Raw genomic sequence first — 23,651 nt, forward strand, 5'->3', positions numbered from 1 at the left:
GTGAAAATCAAGTTTTTAATGTTGTTTATATGTCTGTGTGGTGTTTTTAATATTTAAGACAAACCATGTACAAATTCATAAGTCGGCACCATTGCTGAGTATTTTCTATTTAAAACTGCAGTGAAAAAAAGACCCGCGGTTTGAAATCGTTGGTGTTTCTGATGTCACAAACTTGTAACCAATCATGTCAACGAGCCAGCGGGCTTTAGCATATCATTAACCATGACCTCTCTGAAGCAGGAGGGTCTCAAGAGAATATATCCAGGTATATTTTTCCAGGTATATTTTTCTGTTGATATAAAAAATCGGATTTGGCAATATAGTGGGTGATGTATATAACGATTTTATGATGAACTACATGCCTTATTCCTGACGTTAAGGTGTTCAAAGCGTTTCAAAGGATACTGATTTTTAGACGACAGCTGTCCGATTCGCGAACGGTAATATTGTTTGTGTAACATTAGCAAAACATTATTAGCTGTTTGATAATGTAGTCAATAATGTAGTCAAGCAAAGGCTAATCATATTAATTACCGTTATGTGTCCGGCATTGTAAAAAGCTATACCATTGTTTACCTCAGCAAGTTGACTGAGTGGATCTCTTGAGCTCGTGCGAGTGAGAGGAGACGGGGCTAATTAGCATATTTCATAGATCCGTGTATAATGAACGAGGCAAGGGTGTAGAGTTACATTCAAGCTATTTTAAGGCATGAAGATTTTTTGTTTTTTTACAGGATTTTTTTTTTTTAAATCTCATTTTTGTTAAGCAAAGATGATTTTTAAGGGATAAAATTATTGACTGCAGGGGGACTTTAAGAAAAGATTTTGTGAATTTAGGGTCCTAGACTATACTTCACTATATATTAAAGGAATATTGTCAGAATCCCAGTGCTCGATATCTTCAGAGTATTTAAAGGAATGAGGTACTGATGTCCAGCTGCATCATGGGTCTGTTCTTTAATCTTAATGAAGAGTGTGGCAGATGAGAGCATGGTGGATTAGAAACCACTTGATTTGCTGCCTCAAACTAATCCTGACCAAAAACCATGAACTTGGCCCTTGCCCTGACCCATGTGATGTAAAAGTTAAATTAAAAAAACACCAAATCTGTGAAGTGATGTCCCTGCAAGTGAAGATTAAATGTAGTTTCCTGTTATTTAATGAATAAGATTGTTCTCTCAGTTCTGCTTTTCTATTCTTTCAAAGGTCAAAGATACTTACTGTTCAGAATTTTCTAAGACGGTATGGCAGTAAGTCATTTTTGAGACATTTGAAAACAATAATTAGGAATTCATTTCTGCATAATAATCAAGTGACAGCATAAGAAGTCTACAGGCAAAAAAAAGTATTTTACACTTGCATTAAAATATTTGATAATGCATTAGTATTTTCAGGTATATACTGCATATATGCAGTATAAAAGTACTTCAGTTAATGTGGTTTCAACAAACTTTCACTGGGGAAACATATGAGAAGCAAGAGACTTCAGGAAAACTTCATTTAATCTCACAGCTGGTTTACAGACGTTGAGATATGAGAGCTCATCTGTGGCTTTCTTTCTCTCCTCAGGACATATTTGAAAAGCCATCCCTGCCTGAGTATAAAGTGGCAGCAGTCCAGAAGTCTCGATTCATCCTGCTGCATTACAGTGTGTCCAAGGCATTGTGGGATTGGATGATTCTGCTGGCTACATTCTATGTTGCTGTGACCGTGCCGTACAATGTGTGTTTCACACCTTACAGCGATCTGGAGGCTGCAGGCAGGAGCACGATAGTTAGCGACATCGCAGTGGAAATGCTTTTTATTCTGGGTGAGTTTACTAAAACAAAAGCAAGAATCTGAACTACAGAACATTTGAGTGGCCTTGTAGCAAGAGATGGTGTACCATCAGCACATCAAGCTTCAGTCATCACCAGTTATGAAGAGTTTGTTGTGTTGGGCTATAATGACTCTCATTCTAAGAATATGATGCAAGAACTTGGTTGAATGTTGCATTCCAATTGTTTTCTCAATATATCAGGCATAGATTATCAAAACAAAAAATGTGCCTCGAAAGAGAAAAATTAAATAAAATGTGACTTCCAAAATGAGACTTTGAAGCAAAAGTCATTAACCTGCCTTCTCTTTCAGACATCATTCTTAACTTTCGCACCACCTTCGTGAGTCAATCAGGGCAGGTGGTGTACGAGTCTCGCTCCATCTGCCTGCATTATGCTACCACGTGGTTCTTTGTGGATCTGGTGGCCGCGCTGCCCTTTGACCTGCTCTATGCATTTAACGTTACTGTTGTAAGTTCCAATGTGTGATTGTAGAAACTACTGTAGAATCGTATGGCTTATTTAAAACAGTGGAAAGGAGAGAGTATGATGATTCAAATAAGAGGTACTTTACAAAAAAAGTTCTGTGGTGGTACCATGATCTATTTATATGCAATGGTACAGAATGATAACCTTGTTCATTTATCATGATATTCCATTTTTAAATATAATTAAAGCAAATTATGTGATTACAAGTTATTAATACTTACATATTAAGGCTATTGACACACCACACATGTTTGTGCTTGTTCTCTAGACATCTCTAGTGCACCTGCTGAAAACTGTGCGATTGTTGCGTCTGTTAAGACTGCTGCAGAAGTTGGACAGATATTCGCAGTACAGCGCCATGGTGCTAACACTGCTCATGTCAATGTTTGCTCTGCTGGCTCACTGGATGGCCTGCATCTGGTATATCATCGGGCGCAAAGAGATGGAGACCAATGCCAATGGAGCCTGGGACATTGGTGAGATATTCACACACTCTGATCTGTCAAATAAATCTTTGAAAGAGCTTACTGGTGCTCTGCTCAGGTTATATAATGGGATGTCTGAATAGAAAAACCACTCAATCAGAGCAAGTCTAATAGAGCCAAATAGGAAGAGACAGTCTGCCCAATGTGTAAAATGATCTTTTTGTGTCTTTACATGCTGTTTTGGGGCAATGTTCGTTAGTTAAAAAACGCAAAAGGATTAGCGTGGAACTGCACACACAATACAGAAAACATAAACATTATTTTCTTTGAATAGTGTGGATACAATAACTCAAAGTGAAATATAGTTCTGCCACATGTGCTACATGATTTGCTACTAAGTGCTTAAAACAAAACTCTGAGTACCTTTTAAAGATTGATTTGAATATCCTGACCAACTTCAACAAATCCAGTGATTAGCTCTTCCTCAGAAGTACTTGTGATAGCACCTCGGTTTCATCTAAACATGACAGACTGATAAAAACAGCCTCTTTTTGTGCCACTGATTCCCAGAATTTGCACCACCCAATCACCCAATCAGACTGGAACTGGCCATTGCAAACAGTGTGGAGGGAGGAGGTTTACAGCTGTTGGTAGACATTGCTCTTACATACCCAATAATACTGAGGTCGCTTTTTAAAAACTCCTCAAACAGTTCTTCTTACCAACTTTCAGCTTGGTACAGCAGTAAATTTCACATCCAAAATGCACAAAAATGCATGTTGTCTTATTTTGTTTTGTATTATGTTAGATTTTGAACTTAAGTTTACCAGTTTTAAAATAAGTATGTAATTTTGCAAACTGGTCTGTGGGTACATAGGGTTTTGGTGGTGGTTGTGTCTGAGTGAGAAAAAAATTAAGTTATTGAATGTATTTTGTGCCAAACAAATGGAAGATTATCCACAGTTTAGCCCACATGGACTGCTGTTGTGCTCATTGTGTGAAGAATTTTGAAAAAGTATTGAGAAAGGGGTCTTAAAGATTTAAAAAACTGTAAAATGTCCAACTCTACTCAGTGACTATTTGAGCGGATTTCACAGTCAAGAGCATGCAAGCTATTCATCTGTTTTTGGCATGTATGAAGCTGGGGAAGAGTGCCTTGGAGCTGTGTCTGCCATCACGCCATTGGGGACTTTTGCACATGGGATGTCTTCTGGCTAAAACACAAGTAGTTCAGTTCACAGTAAATGTTGCCCCACACAATCTCCTCCTCTGAATGTGCACTCAATCTGATTCATAATATACATTTGGGTACGCAACAAGCAAGGTTAATTTTTCCCATTCATATTGTTCCAACAATTTTGTGAAAAAAGCATTTCACTACATTTGTAATGAGAATCATTACAATGTACCTTATGTACCTGTTGTTAACTAAACACTGAGTCTTTAAAGTCTCCATGCAGTTTGTATACATATACTTCTTTACTTAAACAAGGCAGGAGGCACCAAACATACACTTAACCTAAACAGAGAACCGACCAGGAGTGGATGGAGTGAGTGCAATATAAATGGTGTGTTAATGAGAGAGTCCAGGTGCAGGTGATCCGTGATGATAGGGAGATGACGAGGGAAGTGAGTGCAGGTGTGGAGAACAGGAGGATGATGGGAAATGGAGTCCAGGGGAACAAGGGATCTGTAACAGTACCTCCCCCTCCCGGTAGGTGCGTCCTCGCGCCGTAGATGTAACAACCGGGAGGGGGGCGGGCGCCCTGGAGACCTCAAACCGGAGCAGGGGGAGGAGTAGACTGGAGTGGAGGTCTCCAGGGCAGGTCCTGCTTAAGTATATGTAAGTATATGTATCCTCCCTCTGCTCCACCGTTGCCCATCAGTCCACCAGCTTCACCAGTATCCATCCTGCCTCCACTCACACCTTGTCCACTTGTCAGCCTGCCATCCCCTCTGGACTTCACTCCTCCGTCTCTGCTCCGTCACTCCGTCCCTCGGATTCAGTTGGCCTCCTCGCTCCCCCCGGTGTTCGTTTTGTTGTATGTCTTCCTGCTTCCACTGCGGCCTTCTGGAGCCCCGGCTGCGCTTCGGTCGGCGGAGCCGTGGATTCCGCCATCTCCCGCCGGTCCTTCAGCGTCGCCTGGGCTCAACGCCTCGAAGGTTTCGGCTCCTGACCCACCATGGCTGCCTTCGGCCCCTGACCCGCCATGGCCGCCTTCGGCCCCTGACCCGCCATGGCCGCCTTCGGCTCCTGACCCGCCATGGCCGCCTTCGGCTCCTGACCCTCCATGGCCGCCTTCGGCTCCTGACCCTCCATGGCCGCCTTCAGCTCCTGACCCTCCATGGCCGCCTTCAGCTCCTGACCCGCCGTGGCCGCCTTCGGCTCCTGACCCACCATGGCTGCCCACGGCTCCTGACCCGCCATGGTTTTTGGACCTGCCCTGGAGACCTCCACTCCAGTCTACTCCTCCCCCTGCTCCGGTTTGAGGTCTCCAGGGCGCCCGCCCCCCTCCCGGTTGTTACATCTACGGCGCGAGGACGCACCTACCGGGAGGGGGAGGTACTGTTACAGATCCCTTGTTCCCCTGGACTCCATTTCCCATCATCCTCCTGTTCTCCACACCTGCACTCACTTCCCTCGTCATCTCCCTATCATCACGGATCACCTGCACCTGGACTCTCTCATTAACACACCCTTTATATTGCACTCACTCCATCCACTCCTGGTCGGTTCTCTGTTTAGGTTAAGTGTATGTTTGGTGCCGCCTGCCTTGTTTAAGTAAAGAAGTATATGTATTGTGGAAATCCGTATCTGCCTCGTCTCTCTACACCAGTACACGTAACACCAAATAATTGCCATATGAGTTTTTGGTCAAATTGTGCAGCGCTAACATGCAGTATTGTTTCTTTCTTTCTGTCAGGCTGGCTTCATGAGTTGGGCAGGCGTCTGGACAAGCCCTATCTGAACAGTACAGTTGGTGGTCCTTCAGTTCGCAGTGCCTATATCGCTTCTCTGTATTTCACCTTGAGCAGTCTGACCAGTGTGGGCTTTGGCAATGTTTGTGCCAACACTGATGCTGAGAAGATCTTTTCTGTTTGTACTATGCTCATTGGAGGTAAGCGGTAACCACCATATAGGTAACTATGCAGTACTTTCCTATTACTGATGAGCTAATCTTGTTTCCATATTAGTTAATATTAGTAGCTGAAATGTTAATGGAGTACTACTCATTTGTACTGCATTACTTCCTGCATAATTACCTATTAATGATGGACCTTTATTCTAAAGTGTAACAGAAAACACTTCATTCAACACTATTTTACAGTTTTTCACAAAACACTACAGTGAATATCCCAACAGTAGATTTATGCTGTTTACAGTGTCAGTTCAATTTGATCTGTTATTCTCAAGGAGTTACACTAATAGTATGGATTGGTTGCATTCATGTCAGAGATTGATGGGTCTATGGACGAGAATTTATTGGACACTGAAATGTAATCAGTTACATAGGAACAGTGACTGCGGGGAAAAGCCATGCAATACTCTTAAGTCTTACACTATGAAAATAAATACCCACTTTTTTGACCTATGAATGCGTCTCTCAACTACTGTATGTGATCTAAAATACCTGTCATAGGAAAGCGCCACATGATGCCATGAATAATTGCAAAACAGAAGTGTTATTATTATAATAGAGAGGTTGCATTTGTCAGCCGCATGCATCATTGAGTCTCATTGAAGAAATAAAAGGTGCATTCTTCGAAATAAGACACAGCTAATGTAGATTTTTAAAAAATCCCACAATTAACCACATTTATCCTAGATCTAGGATTTTATATCTATTGAAAAATAAATTACATACATTGTCATCTATGGTACATTGTCTTCTATGATGTACAACAGGAACATCTCTGTTACGATCTCAAAAAATGTAGTTTAGTGTTTCATGACCCTTGATCCTCAAAATCAGAACACAGTTAACACAATAATTCTGTGAACATGAAATCATTCGCACATGAGCCAGAACCTCATAATAACAACTTTTTTCATAGTACTATACATTTTTGCATGTTTAACATTATGTGTTTAACATTAACCTGTTTACTGCCCGTATTGCTAGTTTGCTAGTTCATGAATTATATTGGTTCTTTCCCTCACACAGCTCTCATGCATGCTGTGGTGTTTGGGAATGTAACAGCCATCATCCAGCGCATGTACTCACGTCGCTCACAATATCACACACGCATGAAAGATCTGAAGGACTTCATTCGTGTTCACCGGCTGCCACGGCAGCTGAAACAACGTATGCTGGAATATTTCCAGACCACCTGGTCTGTGAATAATGGCATTGATGTCAATGAGGTGAGAGTGTCCTTGGTTTTATTTAATTTTTTTAATTTATTTTTTTACATTTACTACACATATTAAACACTATCCAAGGTGCTGGGGAATGTTACTTGGCCAAAACATTAACATTTTAAAAAAAAAATTCTCATGAACAGCAAAATCTACTGCATATTTCTCTTTAATTTCCTAATAATAAATTGGTGATGGGTAACTATGGTTCTCAGCATTTAATGTCAGTCATACTAATCCATGCCATTTCGCATATTGATGAAGTGCTCATTTTGTGTTCATGTACTCTTTAGAAATTTGGTTATGCATGTAACCTCAGTTCCCCAAGGGATCAAGACATTGTGTAAGAAGCTATGATCCATAAACAATGGTGGGGAACGGATCCTCCAATTCTTTCAACTGATAGACAGAGAGTGATATGCTCGATACAAACATTCAAGCACAGTAATGTGGCCAGCTTAGGCAAAGTTTTGTTCCCTTCATTTCAGAGAACTGAGGTTACAAGCATAACCAGAAACATTCCCTTTCGATTCCGGTTTACTCTACATTGTATCAGTAACTGATGCTGCCCTGCTGAAAAATCCAGCTTTGCTAGTCACCAGCATAAGGTATGTTTTTGCATGCTGGGACAAGCATGGCATGCTGGTTGCTGGTTTGCTGGTCCCCAGCATGGGAAGCAGGAGTGCTGGTAGACCAGCTACATCAGCTCAGTTTTGCTTTTGCCAGCCTGGACCAACATGGAATTCATTTTGGTTAATTCTGGATTTTTTCAGCAGGAACTGATGCAGAATGGTACCACTCATTGAAGAGGTAAAAGTTAGTAAATGCTTAAAGTTGCAAGCATAATAGATACCCGTGATGGTGCAGCCAACACATAAGCAGAGTCAATATCAATTACGAACAGCAGATTGTTGTGACAATCAGCACTTCACAATACATAAAGACTGTCAGTAAGTGGCCGTGGCATAAGTAATGTAACGTCATATTCCTCAGAGAATCAAAAAGGCTTGTCTAATGAGACTGCTTTGGTTTAATGGGGATTTTTTTTTTTTTTTTAAAAAGGAGTGGGTGGATTTTTATCAGTGTAGGGTGGTTGTGTTCACACACTGCCAACACACATTAATGTCCAAACACCTTGTAAAAGTGGATTTAGCATAATAGGTGACCTTTAATGAACCCAGAAACAGGTGCGTAACTTAATCAGAAACCATGGAAACTAAGAATAACCGGGAACATAGGCAAAACAGGAACAGGGAAAATTAAACCAAAAGACAATGGAGCTAAACATAACTTTGACAGCCACAAAGGAAGTAAAAAAAAACCTCAGCCTATTTTACTTACAGTAGGAAGTGTAGGAGAGAGACCTAAATACAGACCTGGGGTGCTTCTCATTTCTTATTTTTTGCATCCTTGTTTCCTTTCCTCGCTTCCTTCCCTCGTGCCCCCTTAGGATGTGAGGGAAGGATGCAAGAAAAGTAAATGAGGTTGGTGGAATCAAAGGGAAATATTATTTGTATATTGGAATATTCTTAACTAAGTTAAGAAATTCATAATTTTTTAATAAAGCAAGATGCCCCGTTGAAATATTTGAGATCTATGTTTTATTTAAACTGCAAAAATAATACATAAATTAAAGTTATTGTGGCAGATGTGAAGGGGGAGAAGAATTTATACGTGCTTCAGGTTTTTCAACAAGAAAGGCTTCCACATAGGATACACATCCTCGCTCATACCTCCTTTGAAATATTCCTCACTCCTTGTTCCTTGCAATCCAATTATGGAATTGAGAGATGGCTAACTTTGATTGGGTTCCGGATCACAACACCCTAACACCTTTCTGTCTATTTGTCTGAAGCTATAAAATGTTAAAATTCTAAAAAATTATTTTCTGTTTTTCTTTTTTTTCTGCAGCTCTTGCATGATTTTCCTGATGAGTTACGTGCTGATATAGCCATGCACTTAAACAAAGACATCCTGCAACTGCCTGTGTTTGAGGGTGCCAGTAGGGGTTGCCTGCGCTCTCTCTCCCTCCACATCAAAACCTCTTTCTGTACACCGGGAGAATACCTCATCAGACAGGGGGACGCATTGCAGGCCAACTACTTTGTCTGTTCTGGGTCACTGGAGGTTCTAAAGGACAACATGGTCTTGGCTATTCTGGGTTTGTAACACACTTTGGGTTTGTAACATTTATTTGTTGTTTTTCTGACTTTTGCCTTTTTTGTACATTTTATATTGACTTTCCTTCTGAACACTACACCTGATTTACTAATACAACTGGCACAATTTAACAGTACTATATGTTCAAGGAATGTTTCAGATTCAATGTACAGCATCTGTGACATGCTGTCAATTACCACAACACCACTTTCAACTGTTCTCCAGTTTGTGAAAACAAATTAAAAACATGTAATTACACTAATACCCCTACAATAGAAGTTTTAGTTTAACGGAAGCCAGCTAGTAAAGAGCTATGCAAGTAAACCTCCCTCCCCTAGTCTCAAGAGGTGCACTAGTAAGTTGCGACTAATGCTAGAGGCTGCAATCTTTAGCGTACCTTGTTAGCGTGCCCACAACCCATCCCATGTGTGTGCGGTGTAAGGGGGACCAGATACAATGGTGCTGTAACCTGAATGGAAGTAAGGTTTATGGGGGTGAGTGTAATGGAGTCCAGCTAGTAAAGTGCTGTGCATGTAAACCTCATTCTCCTGGCCTCAAGAGGCGCACTTGCAACTGATGTTAGCGGCTATGGTCATTAGGAGCAATTGTGCAAGACAGTGAAGCTGTACGGTTGTCAGAAATATACTTCTAGTAGTGGTGTATATAGTCTACTGTTACAGATGTAATGATTGTGGGTGGTCTTTTGTTAAAATGTAAGTTTAAGTCTTGTTAAACTTGTTATAGCGCAATAGTCTGCCCTTTAGATTTCCATTGTAAGTGCATTATTGTAAAAAGTATATTGAACCCAAACATTCTTTTAACAACTACAGCATTATACATAAACAGAATTAAACATTGGATTGGTATGGAATTGAATTGTAACAGAATAACAGCTTTAATACAGCATTGATGTCATTACAGGAAAAGGAGATCTGATTGGCTCAGACCTGCCAAGCCAGAATCATGTGATCAAGACGAATGCTGATGTGAAGGCACTGACATACTGTGACCTGCAGTACATTAGTGTGAAAGGTTTAAGTGATGTGCTTGAACTATATCCTGAGTATGCCAGCTTCTTCACTACCGACATCCACCGTAACCTCACATACAATCTGAGAGAGGGCAGTGAGACTGAGGTATGGCTGTAATCTCTAACACACATACTTACATACATAGTACAGTAAAGTCATTATCATCATTAAATTTGTCATATCAAAATTGGTTAGTTTACTTGCCTATTCAGTCATTTGTAGAAATAATAGTAAAAAGATTTGGTTTCTGTGCTTGAATGAGAGGCTTGAGGCCTGAGACTCGGCTTGAATTCTGAGCTACCATGTACAGTGGTGGTTCTTAAATACTTGTGTTAATTTGAACATTTTCATGTTTTAGTGAACAATCAAAATATGCACAGAATTCTGTCAAAATGCCCATCTTGGCAAGTATTCACATAAACACAGGCCTTGGCAGCCCTTTCACACCAAATGTGAGGCGAAAAGGCTTAATGAATCGCCAGCTACACCTGCTTATAACACTGAAGAAAGCATATCAAAAAAGGTTTTCAAACTGCCATTCAGATTTTTGTTTATCAAAATGAATTTTTATCAAAAAAACAAAAACAAAAAAACTAAATACAAGAGTACAGAAACAAGAGAGTCGGTTCCGGATTGTTCGTCTGCTATTCGTTGCTGACTGTCCTCCAAAAAAAACATTACCCTATAGCATTTTTCAAGCACCTTATTACAACCTATATTTACATTTTAAAGTCATGTGCCCTCTAGCTGGCGTAAAAATAATGACAGTGTTGTGTGACTGTCATTACCAATCAAAATGCGTGTTCATTTAAATGCAATTTGTAGACTTTTTACACCATTTTTCCTATTTTCATTTAGCAAAAATCTTTTTTTTTATTATCGACTACACCCACCCCACCCCTCCATGTTTACAATGTCCATGTTTGTGAATTGAATTTTCACACCAAATATGTGTCTTGGTGTAAACAAGCCTTTAAGCATGAGCCCGATGGAAATGCAAACTCAGACACATACAGTAAACACCAAAGGACTTTTCAGATGTGTTTCAAAAAATGTATTGTAATTTTAAGTTTTTAGTTGAAAGTAATCAATGTCATTTTAGGAGACCATGAATAAAAAGCAAAAGTTCATGTGAGTGTTAAGTATTACTGTAGTAACATATAATGTTTATATTCCCTTAATCAAAAACGTTCATTAACTGGAACTGATGGATTCAATGTGCCTTCCCTCATTTTGACAGATAAATGTTATATTTCCTTGCTTTAGAAACATTTCAGTACACACTGCTAATAGGGATTTGAAGTGAAAAAGGGAGAAAATTACCTTTTAAATCACCTGTGAAAACAAATAGATACGAGTAAAGATTTAAGGAGAAAATGGATGAGCACTCGGCACAACATCTATTCTGTTGTCTTTTAATTGTTATAGTGCAATACAAAGAAAAGACTAAAAGACTCTCGGCAGACTAAACAAAAAAGCTCTTGCCACAGATTCTGGTCATACCAATGTCACATTAAAATACTAAGTGTTACATTATTTTCCTTCTGGATAAAAATAGGACATGAAACATTTTAAAATGTACAGTTCCTTCATTCAAACTGAATGATGTTTTATTATATGAAATTATTTGTTTCCGTCTTTTGAGTGGAAGTTCCTCCTCAATCCAGAAGTGCCATTCGTAATTTGAAACACAGTAGTCTCTTTTGGAAAAATGGTGGATGTACTTCATTTATGTAGCCATCTGCAAACCTCTTTAGAACTATGGTAACCACAAAACCAAAAGAAACTGTTTTAAATTTCAAACATAAATGGCTCTTTCACTTGAAAGGCAAGAATGACTTTACTAGAGTTGCCATATTGGGCATTCAAGTTTCTCTCATTAATTATGTTTCTCTCATATACCACTGTTGCCATTTCTCCCTGCAGCAGAACTACCCAGACTCCTGTACATCAACTGAGAATAAGCATCCATCCATTGCAGAAAAGGCTGATGATCCAAACAAGTACTTCCACGTCCCACCTGCTTCCAATACATGCCGAAATCTACTTCTGCCGAATCTAGGCAGCCCAGTGCGACGTACATCCTTGGGGAACCTTTTAGGGGAGGAGTTACTGCAATTCAACGCCTTGAGACATTGTCGTTCACCCGTCAGGGGTTGGAGTCCAAACCCCTCCCCCAAACCGCAGACCAAAGTACAGAAACAAACCCATCCACCCTCATCTACACCTAAACCCACTCATAGGTCACAGACAGATTCTGAAGGAACAGGTGGCAAACCTGCCAAACTGCTCATCCCCACCCTCAACTGCTTTGGACCACCAGATCTTAGTCCAAGGTAACATTTACAGATTTACAGATTTTTTTCAATCACCAGGACATTGATTTTCTCAATAATTAGGTAACTTTTTCAAACCTCTTCACACAGTTTTCCTTACCAACTTTCAGCTTGGCACAGCAGTAAATAGTAAAAGCAATTCATATGTCTCAAATCAAGTCACTCTTCCATTACACTAACAAAGTTTGTCACCCAATAAACACACTCTGTTACTCATAGATCAATGACCTAAACACTATCAGGTATGTGAAGCATTATACAATGTTTTCTTTTGTAAAATGTCTTTACAAAACAAGAATGACACCTATCTACTCTTTAGAATTCACCGCAGTATGTTACGTGGTCCGTGTTTACATTATAGTACAAAATGATTCCTAAGTTGTCCCCTTTTTATATAGATGGAAATGAAATTGAAAGAGTAACAACTGTGTAGGTGTTCAGCTAATTGTTTTGTTTAATTCTTTATTTTATATATTTAATAGATTGTATTTCATATTTCAAAAAACACTAATTTTGAGAGAATGGCCTTTAAAAATATGTATTGTAATTGACATCAATAGACACAAATAGATAAAGTGCCAAAAAATGAATGCTTAAAATTGAATTTTGGATGTTTTCTTACCACTTAGTCTGAAAAAACACTTCATTTAATAAAAAACAGTGTTTTAGCCTGTATCTTCTTAAGTCTATAGTAAATTGCAGTCTTGTTCATTTTTGTTTAAGTAAACTTAAGTTTAAGTACATGCAAATTGGCCTGTAGGTAGTTTTGGTGGTGGTTGAGAAAATAAATAATGTAATTTGAAAGATGTAGTTATTAAATGTATTTTGGGTCAAAGCAATGGCAAATGATCTGCAGTTTAGCCCACATAAACTGTTGTTGTCACTGTGTAGTGAAAAAGTTTGGAAAAAGTTGATCAATATCTACATAAAGACACAAAACTCCAACTCTGATTTGATGTGGTATTTAATCAGGGCTAGGCAACTCTGGCCCTTAAAGTCCACTGTCCTGCTGAGTTTATGACCAACCCTATACTCAAACACCCTTGAAAAATCTAACCAAAGAATTATTTGAAAATTAAATGAGTCAGTTTTATTGAATAATTGCATTTTATTGAGTAATTTTAAAGGAAATTCAAGTTTTTTGTATGATTAATATTTGTGAATAACAGTTTCTGTAACTAACTTTTTATAGAGTTGTGGATGGAATTGAGGACAACGGACATGTTTTTCATTTCAATGTGGAGGACAAAATTACCAAAACTAGCACAGGGACATCACTGGGTAGTAAGACACTGGACGGTAAGGATATTTTAGTCTTAGTATCTAATTAACATATAGATCATTTGTGTCATTGCTTCTTTGTTGTATTGCAGGGTCTGGTCATGCTTCACTGCTTCAGGAGACAAAAGAAGTGAGAGAGACAATTTCCCAACTCAACAAGAAGGTGCAGTGACATTCTATCATTCCTAAACACAAAGATGTTAAATCCTTCTAAAATATTTCTACTTACAATAATTGGAACTGACACGAGGTGCACTCAAATGCTCAAATTAGTACACACATTAGGTTACAAACATATTATATATTAACAATAGAGTGCCCCAGAGATGACGCGTTTTTGTAGGCCAACCCGGAAGTTAGCGGCGCGTGGGTTCCCTCGGTTGAAAGCCTATGCATTTTTCCCCATAGACTTTTGGAAAATCGCAGAAAATAAGCTCTGTGTTTAACAAAGGGTTATGACACTTACACGTTTTGTCTATCAAGATAATCTTTACAAGTTAACACAACATTTATAGATTTTAAAGCCTAAATAAAGTGGTCAGATATAAAAGGCTAACAGTAGGCTATAAACGGACTACAGCACACCATGTCGCAGATCAACGTCACCACCACCAAACTTCCTCAAACTGAATTTAACAAACTATGTTATTTAAAAGCATGCTCGCTGATTATGATCTGCGCTGTGTATGAATACTTATCCACTTTTTCATGAGAAATGCTGTCCAAATGTCCTGTTTGTCATGATGACGTCTAAAGTCCCCGCCAAAGGAAGTAGTCCCTTTTAGCAATTTGTTAGCAACCGCCGATTTTAAGACACAGTAAAAGTTTAAAAAATCACAAGTGGGTTATAACTGATGTGTTTTATGTCATAGATCAAAACGTGAAATTATTTAGAGGCTTTGTTAACCACAGACCTTATTTCAGGCGATTTAGCAAAAACCCATTCAAAAAACCCATAGACTTGACGGCGTTGGAACCGGAAGTCCTAAAATGCTTACTCGCTTCCGGGTTTTGCATACAAAAACGCGTCATCCCTGGGGCACTCTATTCAAGTTAAAGGGATAGTTCACCCAAAAATTAAAACTCACCCTCAACTTTAAGTTTTTCCAAACCTGTATGAATTTCTTCTGCTGAGCACAAAATAAGATATTTTGTAGAATGTTGGTAACCAAACAGTTGATGGGTGCCATAGTATTTATTTTTTTCCATATCATGGAAGTCAATGGGGCCTGTTAACTGTTTGGTTACCCATATTCTTCAAAATATCTTCTTTTGTGTTCAGCAGAAGAAAGAAATTCATAAAAGTTTGGAACAACTTGAGGGTGAGTAAATCATGATTTTCATTTTTGGGTGAACTATTCCTTTAACAGTTCATGAAAATATAACTGTGTAAATGTAATACTTTATATTATATTTTTATACAATTTTTCTATAACTCTCTCCAGATGGGCAATCTGAAAGAGGAAGTGTCAATTCTAACAAAGGATCTGCATCACATAATGCACCTGCTGCAAGCACAGATAGCCGTTCGTCATTACGCAGCACCTTTGTCCTCCTGTCCCTATGGAGTCCATATGATGTCAAATTCTTCTGTCAGTATGTCTCCGGCCTACATCTTGGGTTCCAGCATCCACATGCAGCACAAAGACCATGTTGTCCCTGAGAGTCACCTGGGGTCCACATCATGGAGTCATAGCAGAGCTGGTATGACCAAAAACTCAAAATCATTGATGAAACCATTTGCATTTCTCTATACAAGTTTGCTTTGTAAAGAGACTTTGGCATCATTCGTTTAAAGTGTTTCTCTGGTATGTGCAGGTGGATCTGGTTTTGCTCAGCACACTGAGAAACAGGGACACCTTCACCAGCATGAGCCAAATCAACACTGTCCTGTCACAGCAAATGACCCCTGTTCCCCTGACTGGAGCTCCATCCATTCCTCAGTCAGCCCCCATCACTTCTCCACTGGCTCCACTCTCCTTAGCATCAGCCCAGGAACCCAGGGGCCAACACCTGGAGAAGGCCCCCGAGCAGAGGGCTTATCACTGGGCATTTGTGCTGGAGGTCATGTCAATATCAACCAATCACAGCCTGTTTTGCATAAATTTTTTTCACAAAACTTGGGCGGTTCCTCTTTGTCCTGCAAGGTCACGCCTAGCTCGTATTCACATCTTCACCTTTCCACAGAACCAGGGTTTTCCTACTCCACTCCAACCCTGGGTGAGGTGCACAGGACTCCAGAAGTGGCCCTCAGTAAGAACCAGAATGTGGACCCTTCCACTTTCCTACCAGAGAATTCTCCACTCTCTCCAAAGGAATTGGATGAGTCAACTGAGATAGAGCACACCAGTCGGGAGCGCTTACTGGGTAATCAAAGGCTGGGCCAAGATGGTGAGACATCAGAGAGCAGGTCTAGTGGATCCAGTGTAGGACTTCAAAGCCAATCAGAGAGCTCAGAGAGCACATGGTGCCTGGATCTTATGGAATGATAATGAGGAAAGACTAAAATCAAGGCAACACAAACAGGTTCTGCAACCAAACTTTCAATTTGAATTTCGATTGACACAACTGTCCTTTCATTGTGAATTTCATAACTTCATGAGTATGATTAAAAGGGAACTAGCAGCACAGCAGTTAATCATCATCAGGAACCTTTTCCTGTTGTACTACAGACAAGGCAGTTCAGGTGATGAAAAACTGTCTCCGCACCAGCCTCTAAAACCTGCTGATCTCAAACATAAAACCACAAAATGGTTTTATGAATCTGGGGGCCGGATGTCCTTGCCAAGTAAGTTTTCAAAACTACAATAACTCACACAACTGACACACACACAATAAATGAAGCCATTATCAATGTTAACCCTTAAATGCATCTTTAGTGACCCAGGATGTCATTCACTTCCCTCCTCCTCATTCAATTTTTTAAAGTTAAACATCAACCTTCTTAGTATTCCTCAATAAATTCATTATAAACCATATAAAAATAAAACAAATAAAATGATAAAAGAATGCCTGTTTTCCCATTCATTTTTTGTAAAAATTGTATAGGGTCGCTAACGACCAGAGGTGTGTAACAGTGTAGCCTAACAATAATTGAATCATTGATGATTGAATAAATGCAATTTACCTTTATTCAACAAAGTGGGAATGTATGATACACACTGATGAAGTGAAGTTTCACTCATAGTTACTGCAGGCAGAAAACAAATGAATAGGAAGTATCATCAGCAAAACTTGAAATGGCTCAGCGATTTACTGCAGAGCAAGTACTGAACGCAATCAAATATTAGCGTTACTGTCACTTGATGGTGGATCTGGTGAAGAAGCTGTCAGAAATTAAAATATTAATTCTGAAGGTGTTGAAAATAATAGTTTTGAGAATATGTTTGAGACTGCAAATATGAGCCAGATTCTGAATATACTGGGAAATGAGCTCTGATGAGAAAAGTGATGATGGTATAAAAATCTGCCCTTTCAAGCTCCAAAAGGTAACAAAATATACTTTATTTTATTCTTATGTAATTGTTACTCTAATATCAGAAGAGTTTTATATTATTGCGACAGGTAGAGATCCATCTGTGTTACATATAGATCTGGTTTGCTTAAGACCCGAATATGTAATAATTACTGGCGAAACATTCATGCATTTAAGGGTTAATGAGATGCACATTCATTTGTTGTAGGTAGGTACATCACATATAATTCTGTGAAAATTCTATCACATTCTATGAAACTTCTGTCATGATTTACTGACCCATATCATTACAAATATACAAGACTTAAAAATGAAGATATTTTTTCTATTTAAAGCCAAAGCCAGAAATTTCAAGCTTCAAAATGTTCATGAAGATGCAGTAAAAGTAATCCATATGAATGAGTGGTATTTATGAGTGATTTAATCCAAGTCTTCTGAAGAGACATGATAAAAAAAAAAAAAAATGTATACATTTATTTACATATAAAAACTGATCAACGCTCATACTGTATACAGCACATCAAATTTGGTAAACGGAAGCTCAGCCATGTTTGCTATGTGTCCTATTTTACAACATTTTCTGCCTTCCGTGTCACAGGCCTTCCTGTAAATCCTAAATCTTCAAACTTGCTCCTGGATGTCCACTGTCCTGCGAAGTTTTTATCCAACCTGCTTCATCACATGTGCGATTTTTCAAGCAACCCTGAAGAGCTTGATTAGCTGGTTCAGGTGTGTTTGATTAAGGTTGGAGCTGAACTCTGCAGGACAGTGGGGCTGTGTCTGAAATCACCCCCTATACCCTTAAATAGGGCACTATTTGAGGGGACAGCCAAAAAGCACAGTGGACATTATCGAGTGCACTCATTCAATCCCATAATGCACCGCAATAACTGCTGAATTTTTGATTTGATGAATCAAAAATGATTTGAAATCTGAATGATTTTGAACACAACTTGGGTCTCCAGGAGCAGGGTTGAAGACCTAGGCTGTAAACAGTGTAGACATTTCCAGAAATGATTTACCAGTATTCTTAAAAGGTCTTTTCTAATTAATATTTTTCAATAAGAAGTTCTAATTTACAGACTGTACATAAATATGAGTTTATTTTCCATTTTCACAATGGGCTAAAAAATAATCTGAAAACTGCTTTATGCTTTCAGAAACATGGTTCCTGGTATTCCATCCCTTTCTCAAAAACTGTGAAACTATGCAAAGGCACATGTGAATTATATCATTAAATGGAGAGCATCTCTACTAAAAATGACTGTTTTGTCTAGACGTTCATGAATCAGAGAATTCAAGAATCACTTTCATTAAACTATGATACTATGTTTTGGAAGGTATAGGTTTTGTTCTCTATTTGTATGTTCCTGACATCATTCTTTTTCCTAAAGAAAATATATTCTGAAATGTTGAATGAATATTCTTTACATCTAGGACTGAGCATTTACAAACTTTATCATCTTCACATGTACAGCTTGACTGTTTACTCAGATGGGACATATCAGTGAAAACAGTTTTGGCAGCACACTGTTCTAACATACTGCTATAATCCATGCCCATGACAGACCACCCTCATTTTTAATATTTCAATCAGATGACCATGAAGTACTGGAAGACATGTTCAGATAAAAATTACAAGCCCAGAATATATCCACAAAAGGATTATTCTGAGTTAAATTCAGAAAAACAGACAAGAAAAGTCACTTTGAAACCTATATGCACAATCGGCAATGAAAAAAATATACTGCATGACAGTTTAGCAAAGCTTATTAATAAGTTATGCATTTTAAAATATGCTGAGTAATGCTGCCATTGCTAAATCTGTAAATTACTGCATGTTGGAATTCCTTAAAACATGATGCTTTAATTCCAGTAGTACTCAATTGCACTAAATAACTGAATTTAATACTTAATTTTGGTTTAATGAGACTCAGGGTTGATTTTCATTTGCACAATATATGATTAGGAGTTATCAGAATTTAATGGATTGCACTTTATGCAACATGAACCTGCACACACATGACTATCGTATGTAATTATAGTTTGTGTGGTAACACTTTACAATTAGGTTTCATTTGTTAACATTAGTTAACTACATTAGTTAACATTAAGAATTAATAATATTCAACAGCATTTATTAATGTTAATTTCAACATTTACTAATACATTTTTAAATTAAATGTTGGATTTGTTAGCATTATTTGTTAAGATTAATAAATGTGGTCCCACTTTATATCAGGTGGCCATAACTACTATGTACTTGCATTTAAATTAATCATTTGATAAAATGCACTTATTGTGTACATTATTGTACTTATATTTTTAAAATACCTGCATGTAATTACATCTGTAATTAATTTCTATTATAATATCTCTTTAATTAGCCTGTTGACCTATCCCTTACACATTAACCCACTCTTAAACCTATACCCACCCATACCACCAAACCTGTCCCTAACCTTACCCGTATTTCACCTCAATAGCAGCAAAAGTCTTTTGCAATACAATATGAACACAATAAGTACATTATTATTTGTTGTTTCTCAATTCTTGGGTCACTTTTTCAAAATTCTTCACACAGTTATCATAACCAACTTTCAGCTTGGCACAGCAGTAAATTCACATTCAAAATGCACTAAAACTACCAAACACTTCATTTGAGTCTCAAATCAAGCTATTCTTCCATAGCACTAGCAAAGTTTGTCAACCAACAAACACTTTGTCACTCATAAAACAAAGAGCTAAAAACACTAATATCAGGAGCAGTACACGTTTTTTTTTTTTGTAAAATGTGTTTACAAAACAAGAATGACACTCTCTATTTCTGTTTCTAATTCACTGTAGTTTGCTACATTTTCCATGTTTACATTACAGTACAAAATCATTCCTAAGATTTCTCCTTTGATATAAATGGTAATGAAATTGTAAGACTAACACCTGTGTAGGTGTTCAGCTTCATCTAATTGTTTTGATAGTATTTCATTTTTTAAGATTCAGAATATATTTCAATGTTGTATTACTGTGGTGACCAGGAGGGGACGTGTTCGGTTCACTTAGATATTAATTTGTGGGAACGTCATAAGTCGCCACATCATTTTTTCGAGGTAATGACATCACGTTGTGGCCGCGCAATGTAAAGTCGGGCCCTTGAGATCCTATGTCGAGGGAACGACATAATCCCGGTCACTGTATATTACTGCAAAATTACTGTAAAATGTAGCAAATTGCTGTCTTATTCAATTTTGTATTATGTTAGGTTTTGAACTTAAGTTTAATAGTTTTGTAAAGATTATGTAAATGTGCAAATCGGCCTGGTACAGTATAAATAATGTTAACAAATTACACCTTTGTAATTAATAACTTTTATTTGATTGATCCTTTACTCTTCACACATTTGAGTGGTCATAAAAGTAGCATTGCGGTGGCAGACTGGGTTCAAACCTGATTCAACATTTGTTTAAATGTATTTTTGTACTCATAAAAACTATGACACTGGATACGAAATACAGATTTTTATCGTTCTGTAGAGGACTGATCATGCTTTTATTGATTAACAATCAAGAGATAGTTTCTAAAACTGTCAAACTCTTTCATTGCCCTCATTTACATCTTGTATAAAATGGTAGCCGTTCTTATTTTACCACATTTTTTGCATGGTAACTGTTATTCCGATTGTAAATTTGCTTTGTTTTGTGCATGGAATTATATTAAATTATGAGGATTCCAATAAAACACTTTTTCCCTTAGTGTGTTCTCAATATCTTTGTCTCAGCTTTCCATTTCCACATGACAAACATGCCTGGATTGTGGCACAGGAAGAAATCCTGGCCTGTCCTGGGTAGGGTCAGAAATTAACTTTAGCATTAAGGGGCAATTTTTAAATGTATCACTTTTGTTGTTTGCCAAATTTATTTAATGAATATAAGACATATGAATGAGATACTAGACTGTTACCAATCATAAAATTGTATGAACATCAACAAAAGCCATGAAACAGAAGCTGCATTTGACATTAACACAGACGTTTTTATGTTGCCCAAATGTGGCAAACATACATACACAATAATTGCATAATGTTATGAAATTAATGTTATTTTAAATACATAAAGTATATAAATTATAAAAATATAACTCATGAACATGCACTATCCTGACAAAAACTAAGTCTCGGGTTGCTCTGATGTCTTTTCATTTACACAGAACCAAAGTAACCAAGGTGGGTCAGAACAGGCATTTATCAAATGTTATATGCTTGAATATATACACATTTTGGCAGGTTATGATTATGTTCTAGCAGTTTTTCAAGACTATGTAGGTGTATGTGTATGATAAATGCCACATATCCAAGAATTTTGCCCAAATTGCCCTCTGGCATCTTTATTGTGAAACTGCTGGTAAACCTACTGCACTCAATGAGAAACATTTGCTAATGCTGATGAAATAGGTATGGAGATTTTATTATCAAAAATTATAGTGCTGGGGTATAATTTTGTCATTCTGACATGATATTCTGGGCTATGATTTTCAATTTTAGGGTGCTTTAAGATTGAGAACAGGTTGTCTTTTTTAATGGATGTCATTGAAGGAGAGGCTTCAATATGCAGAGTTCAGTATAGGCCTATATTAATTGTTTGTAAGGAAACAGCTGATTACTTATTGAATTGCAAAGATGGTAAATTGAATGTTTAATTATAACAATAGCCTACTAACTTCTCTCTAGAAATGTCATCAAAAGAGGGGAAAGTTGGTCAAAATGCACACTTATACACACAAACTGCCCACCAACCTCAAATTTCCGATGCCATCTGCATTTTTTAACTCAACAGTCTAGCGAAGGCAGCGAATACATTTATGCTGCCTTCAGATATCCATCAGATGAAGGTGTCTCATGAGACAGGACCAGGACAGGACGTGGCACGATCTTTGGAGTCGGACGTGCCTTGTTACCTTCCTACAGTACCTCTTTATCCTGCACTGTAAAACTCAATAAGTTCAGAATACTCAAAACATTTGAGGAAACTTATTACCTCAAAACATTTAAGTTAACTAACTTATTTTTTTTAAGTTAGTAGAACTTAATTTTTTTGTGACAAGTGGGGCGGGGCCGAGAGCCATGGAAGTGGAGCAATGCTAGTGTGGTGCACAGGTGTCTCTCATTAACAATCACATCACTGGGATTCCTTCGCTCCCACAGTTCTCAGCCTCGCCCTACTCAAGTACATATAGTTAATTTACATAAACATCACATTCAAATCTTGGTTAAATGTTAGTTAGCAAAAAACACATGCTATTATAATTATCAAAGAGACTGTCAATATATACTTGCATGTATATAATCAAACAACATACAGTATATGTGGTCTTAAAAGTTTTGCAGCCCATCCTCAACCTAACCACACGGTCTACTCTTCACCAGAATGGTAACCCTACAAAACTAACATAACAGAACCCCCTGTCAATCCCAACATAACACAACATTAAACACTAACTTATGTCTCCCTATGTTAATCTTATGCAAAAACACACAAAATAACACTTTATTTCAACATTTAGACAGTCTGATGCAAAGCATGCTGGGAATTAGAAATCTGCTGCAACTAAAACAGTTTAGTTTACTTGAAATATGTCAGTGCTGTGAACTCAAAAGTAAAAGAAAGTTTTAAATACTCATAACTGTTAATTTAACTGAACTAATTTGTTTAATTTAAGTTTGTCCTACTCAAACGAATTAAGTATTTTGAGCATTAGGGTTTACAGTGTGCCTGCGAATCCTTGAATCTGATTGGTTGACGAACGATTTAACGTATTATTGTCAGTGAAACACACTTGTTAAATTAGTTCCAGGCAGGTGCTGTCCGCGTTACAGTAGAGGTTGGTGAAGAGAAACCTTCACATTTATCCAAAATATCGATGAAATCCAAATGAATAAAGCATCTCAAAACGAAAAAAGTCCATATAATGAAGGAGTCGAGGAGGATGACGTCCCTAAAAAGGGTCCCTTAAAGGGTCTTGTCTGTACTCGCGTATCCGACGTCAGGTGTGCATATGCATAATTCGAAATTTGGTTGCTATAGCGACGCGTGTAATGAATTTTGACTGAATATATACATTTGAACCCATCGGTATCTGTTGGTTGAGAGACAAGGAGACACAAGAGACTTTTGGAGAGTATTTTCTGTGCTGAGATTGATTTTTGAAGGCGTTCGGAGGATATTTTCTTTGAGTTTTATAGTTTTATTTTTAAAGGCGTTCTTCTCTTTGAAAGAGACACTTT

The 23,651-nt window shown here is 37.9% G+C and overlaps 1 protein-coding gene across 1 annotated transcript in view; it reads left to right on the forward strand.

Annotated features, from left to right (window-relative positions):
* Window positions 1–16,458, forward strand: part of kcnh4b (potassium voltage-gated channel, subfamily H (eag-related), member 4b) — a 109,151-nt gene extending 92,693 nt beyond the window's left edge. Inside the window, exons 5-16 of the mRNA XM_067368994.1 lie at window positions 1,570–1,810; window positions 2,131–2,288; window positions 2,575–2,782; window positions 5,656–5,850; window positions 6,898–7,097; window positions 9,003–9,252; window positions 10,173–10,387; window positions 12,209–12,618; window positions 13,811–13,917; window positions 13,992–14,062; window positions 15,345–15,603; window positions 15,718–16,458. Of these exons, the coding sequence (XP_067225095.1) occupies window positions 1,570–1,810; window positions 2,131–2,288; window positions 2,575–2,782; window positions 5,656–5,850; window positions 6,898–7,097; window positions 9,003–9,252; window positions 10,173–10,387; window positions 12,209–12,618; window positions 13,811–13,917; window positions 13,992–14,062; window positions 15,345–15,603; window positions 15,718–16,388 (2,985 nt within the window). The 3' untranslated portion in view covers window positions 16,389–16,458. The remainder of the gene's footprint in view (window positions 1–1,569; window positions 1,811–2,130; window positions 2,289–2,574; window positions 2,783–5,655; window positions 5,851–6,897; window positions 7,098–9,002; window positions 9,253–10,172; window positions 10,388–12,208; window positions 12,619–13,810; window positions 13,918–13,991; window positions 14,063–15,344; window positions 15,604–15,717) is intronic.
* Window positions 16,459–23,651: the final 7,193 nt, after the last annotated feature.

Source organism: Chanodichthys erythropterus, chromosome 19 (genome assembly GCF_024489055.1).
Source record: "Chanodichthys erythropterus isolate Z2021 chromosome 19, ASM2448905v1, whole genome shotgun sequence".
NCBI lineage: Eukaryota > Metazoa > Chordata > Actinopteri > Cypriniformes > Xenocyprididae > Chanodichthys > Chanodichthys erythropterus.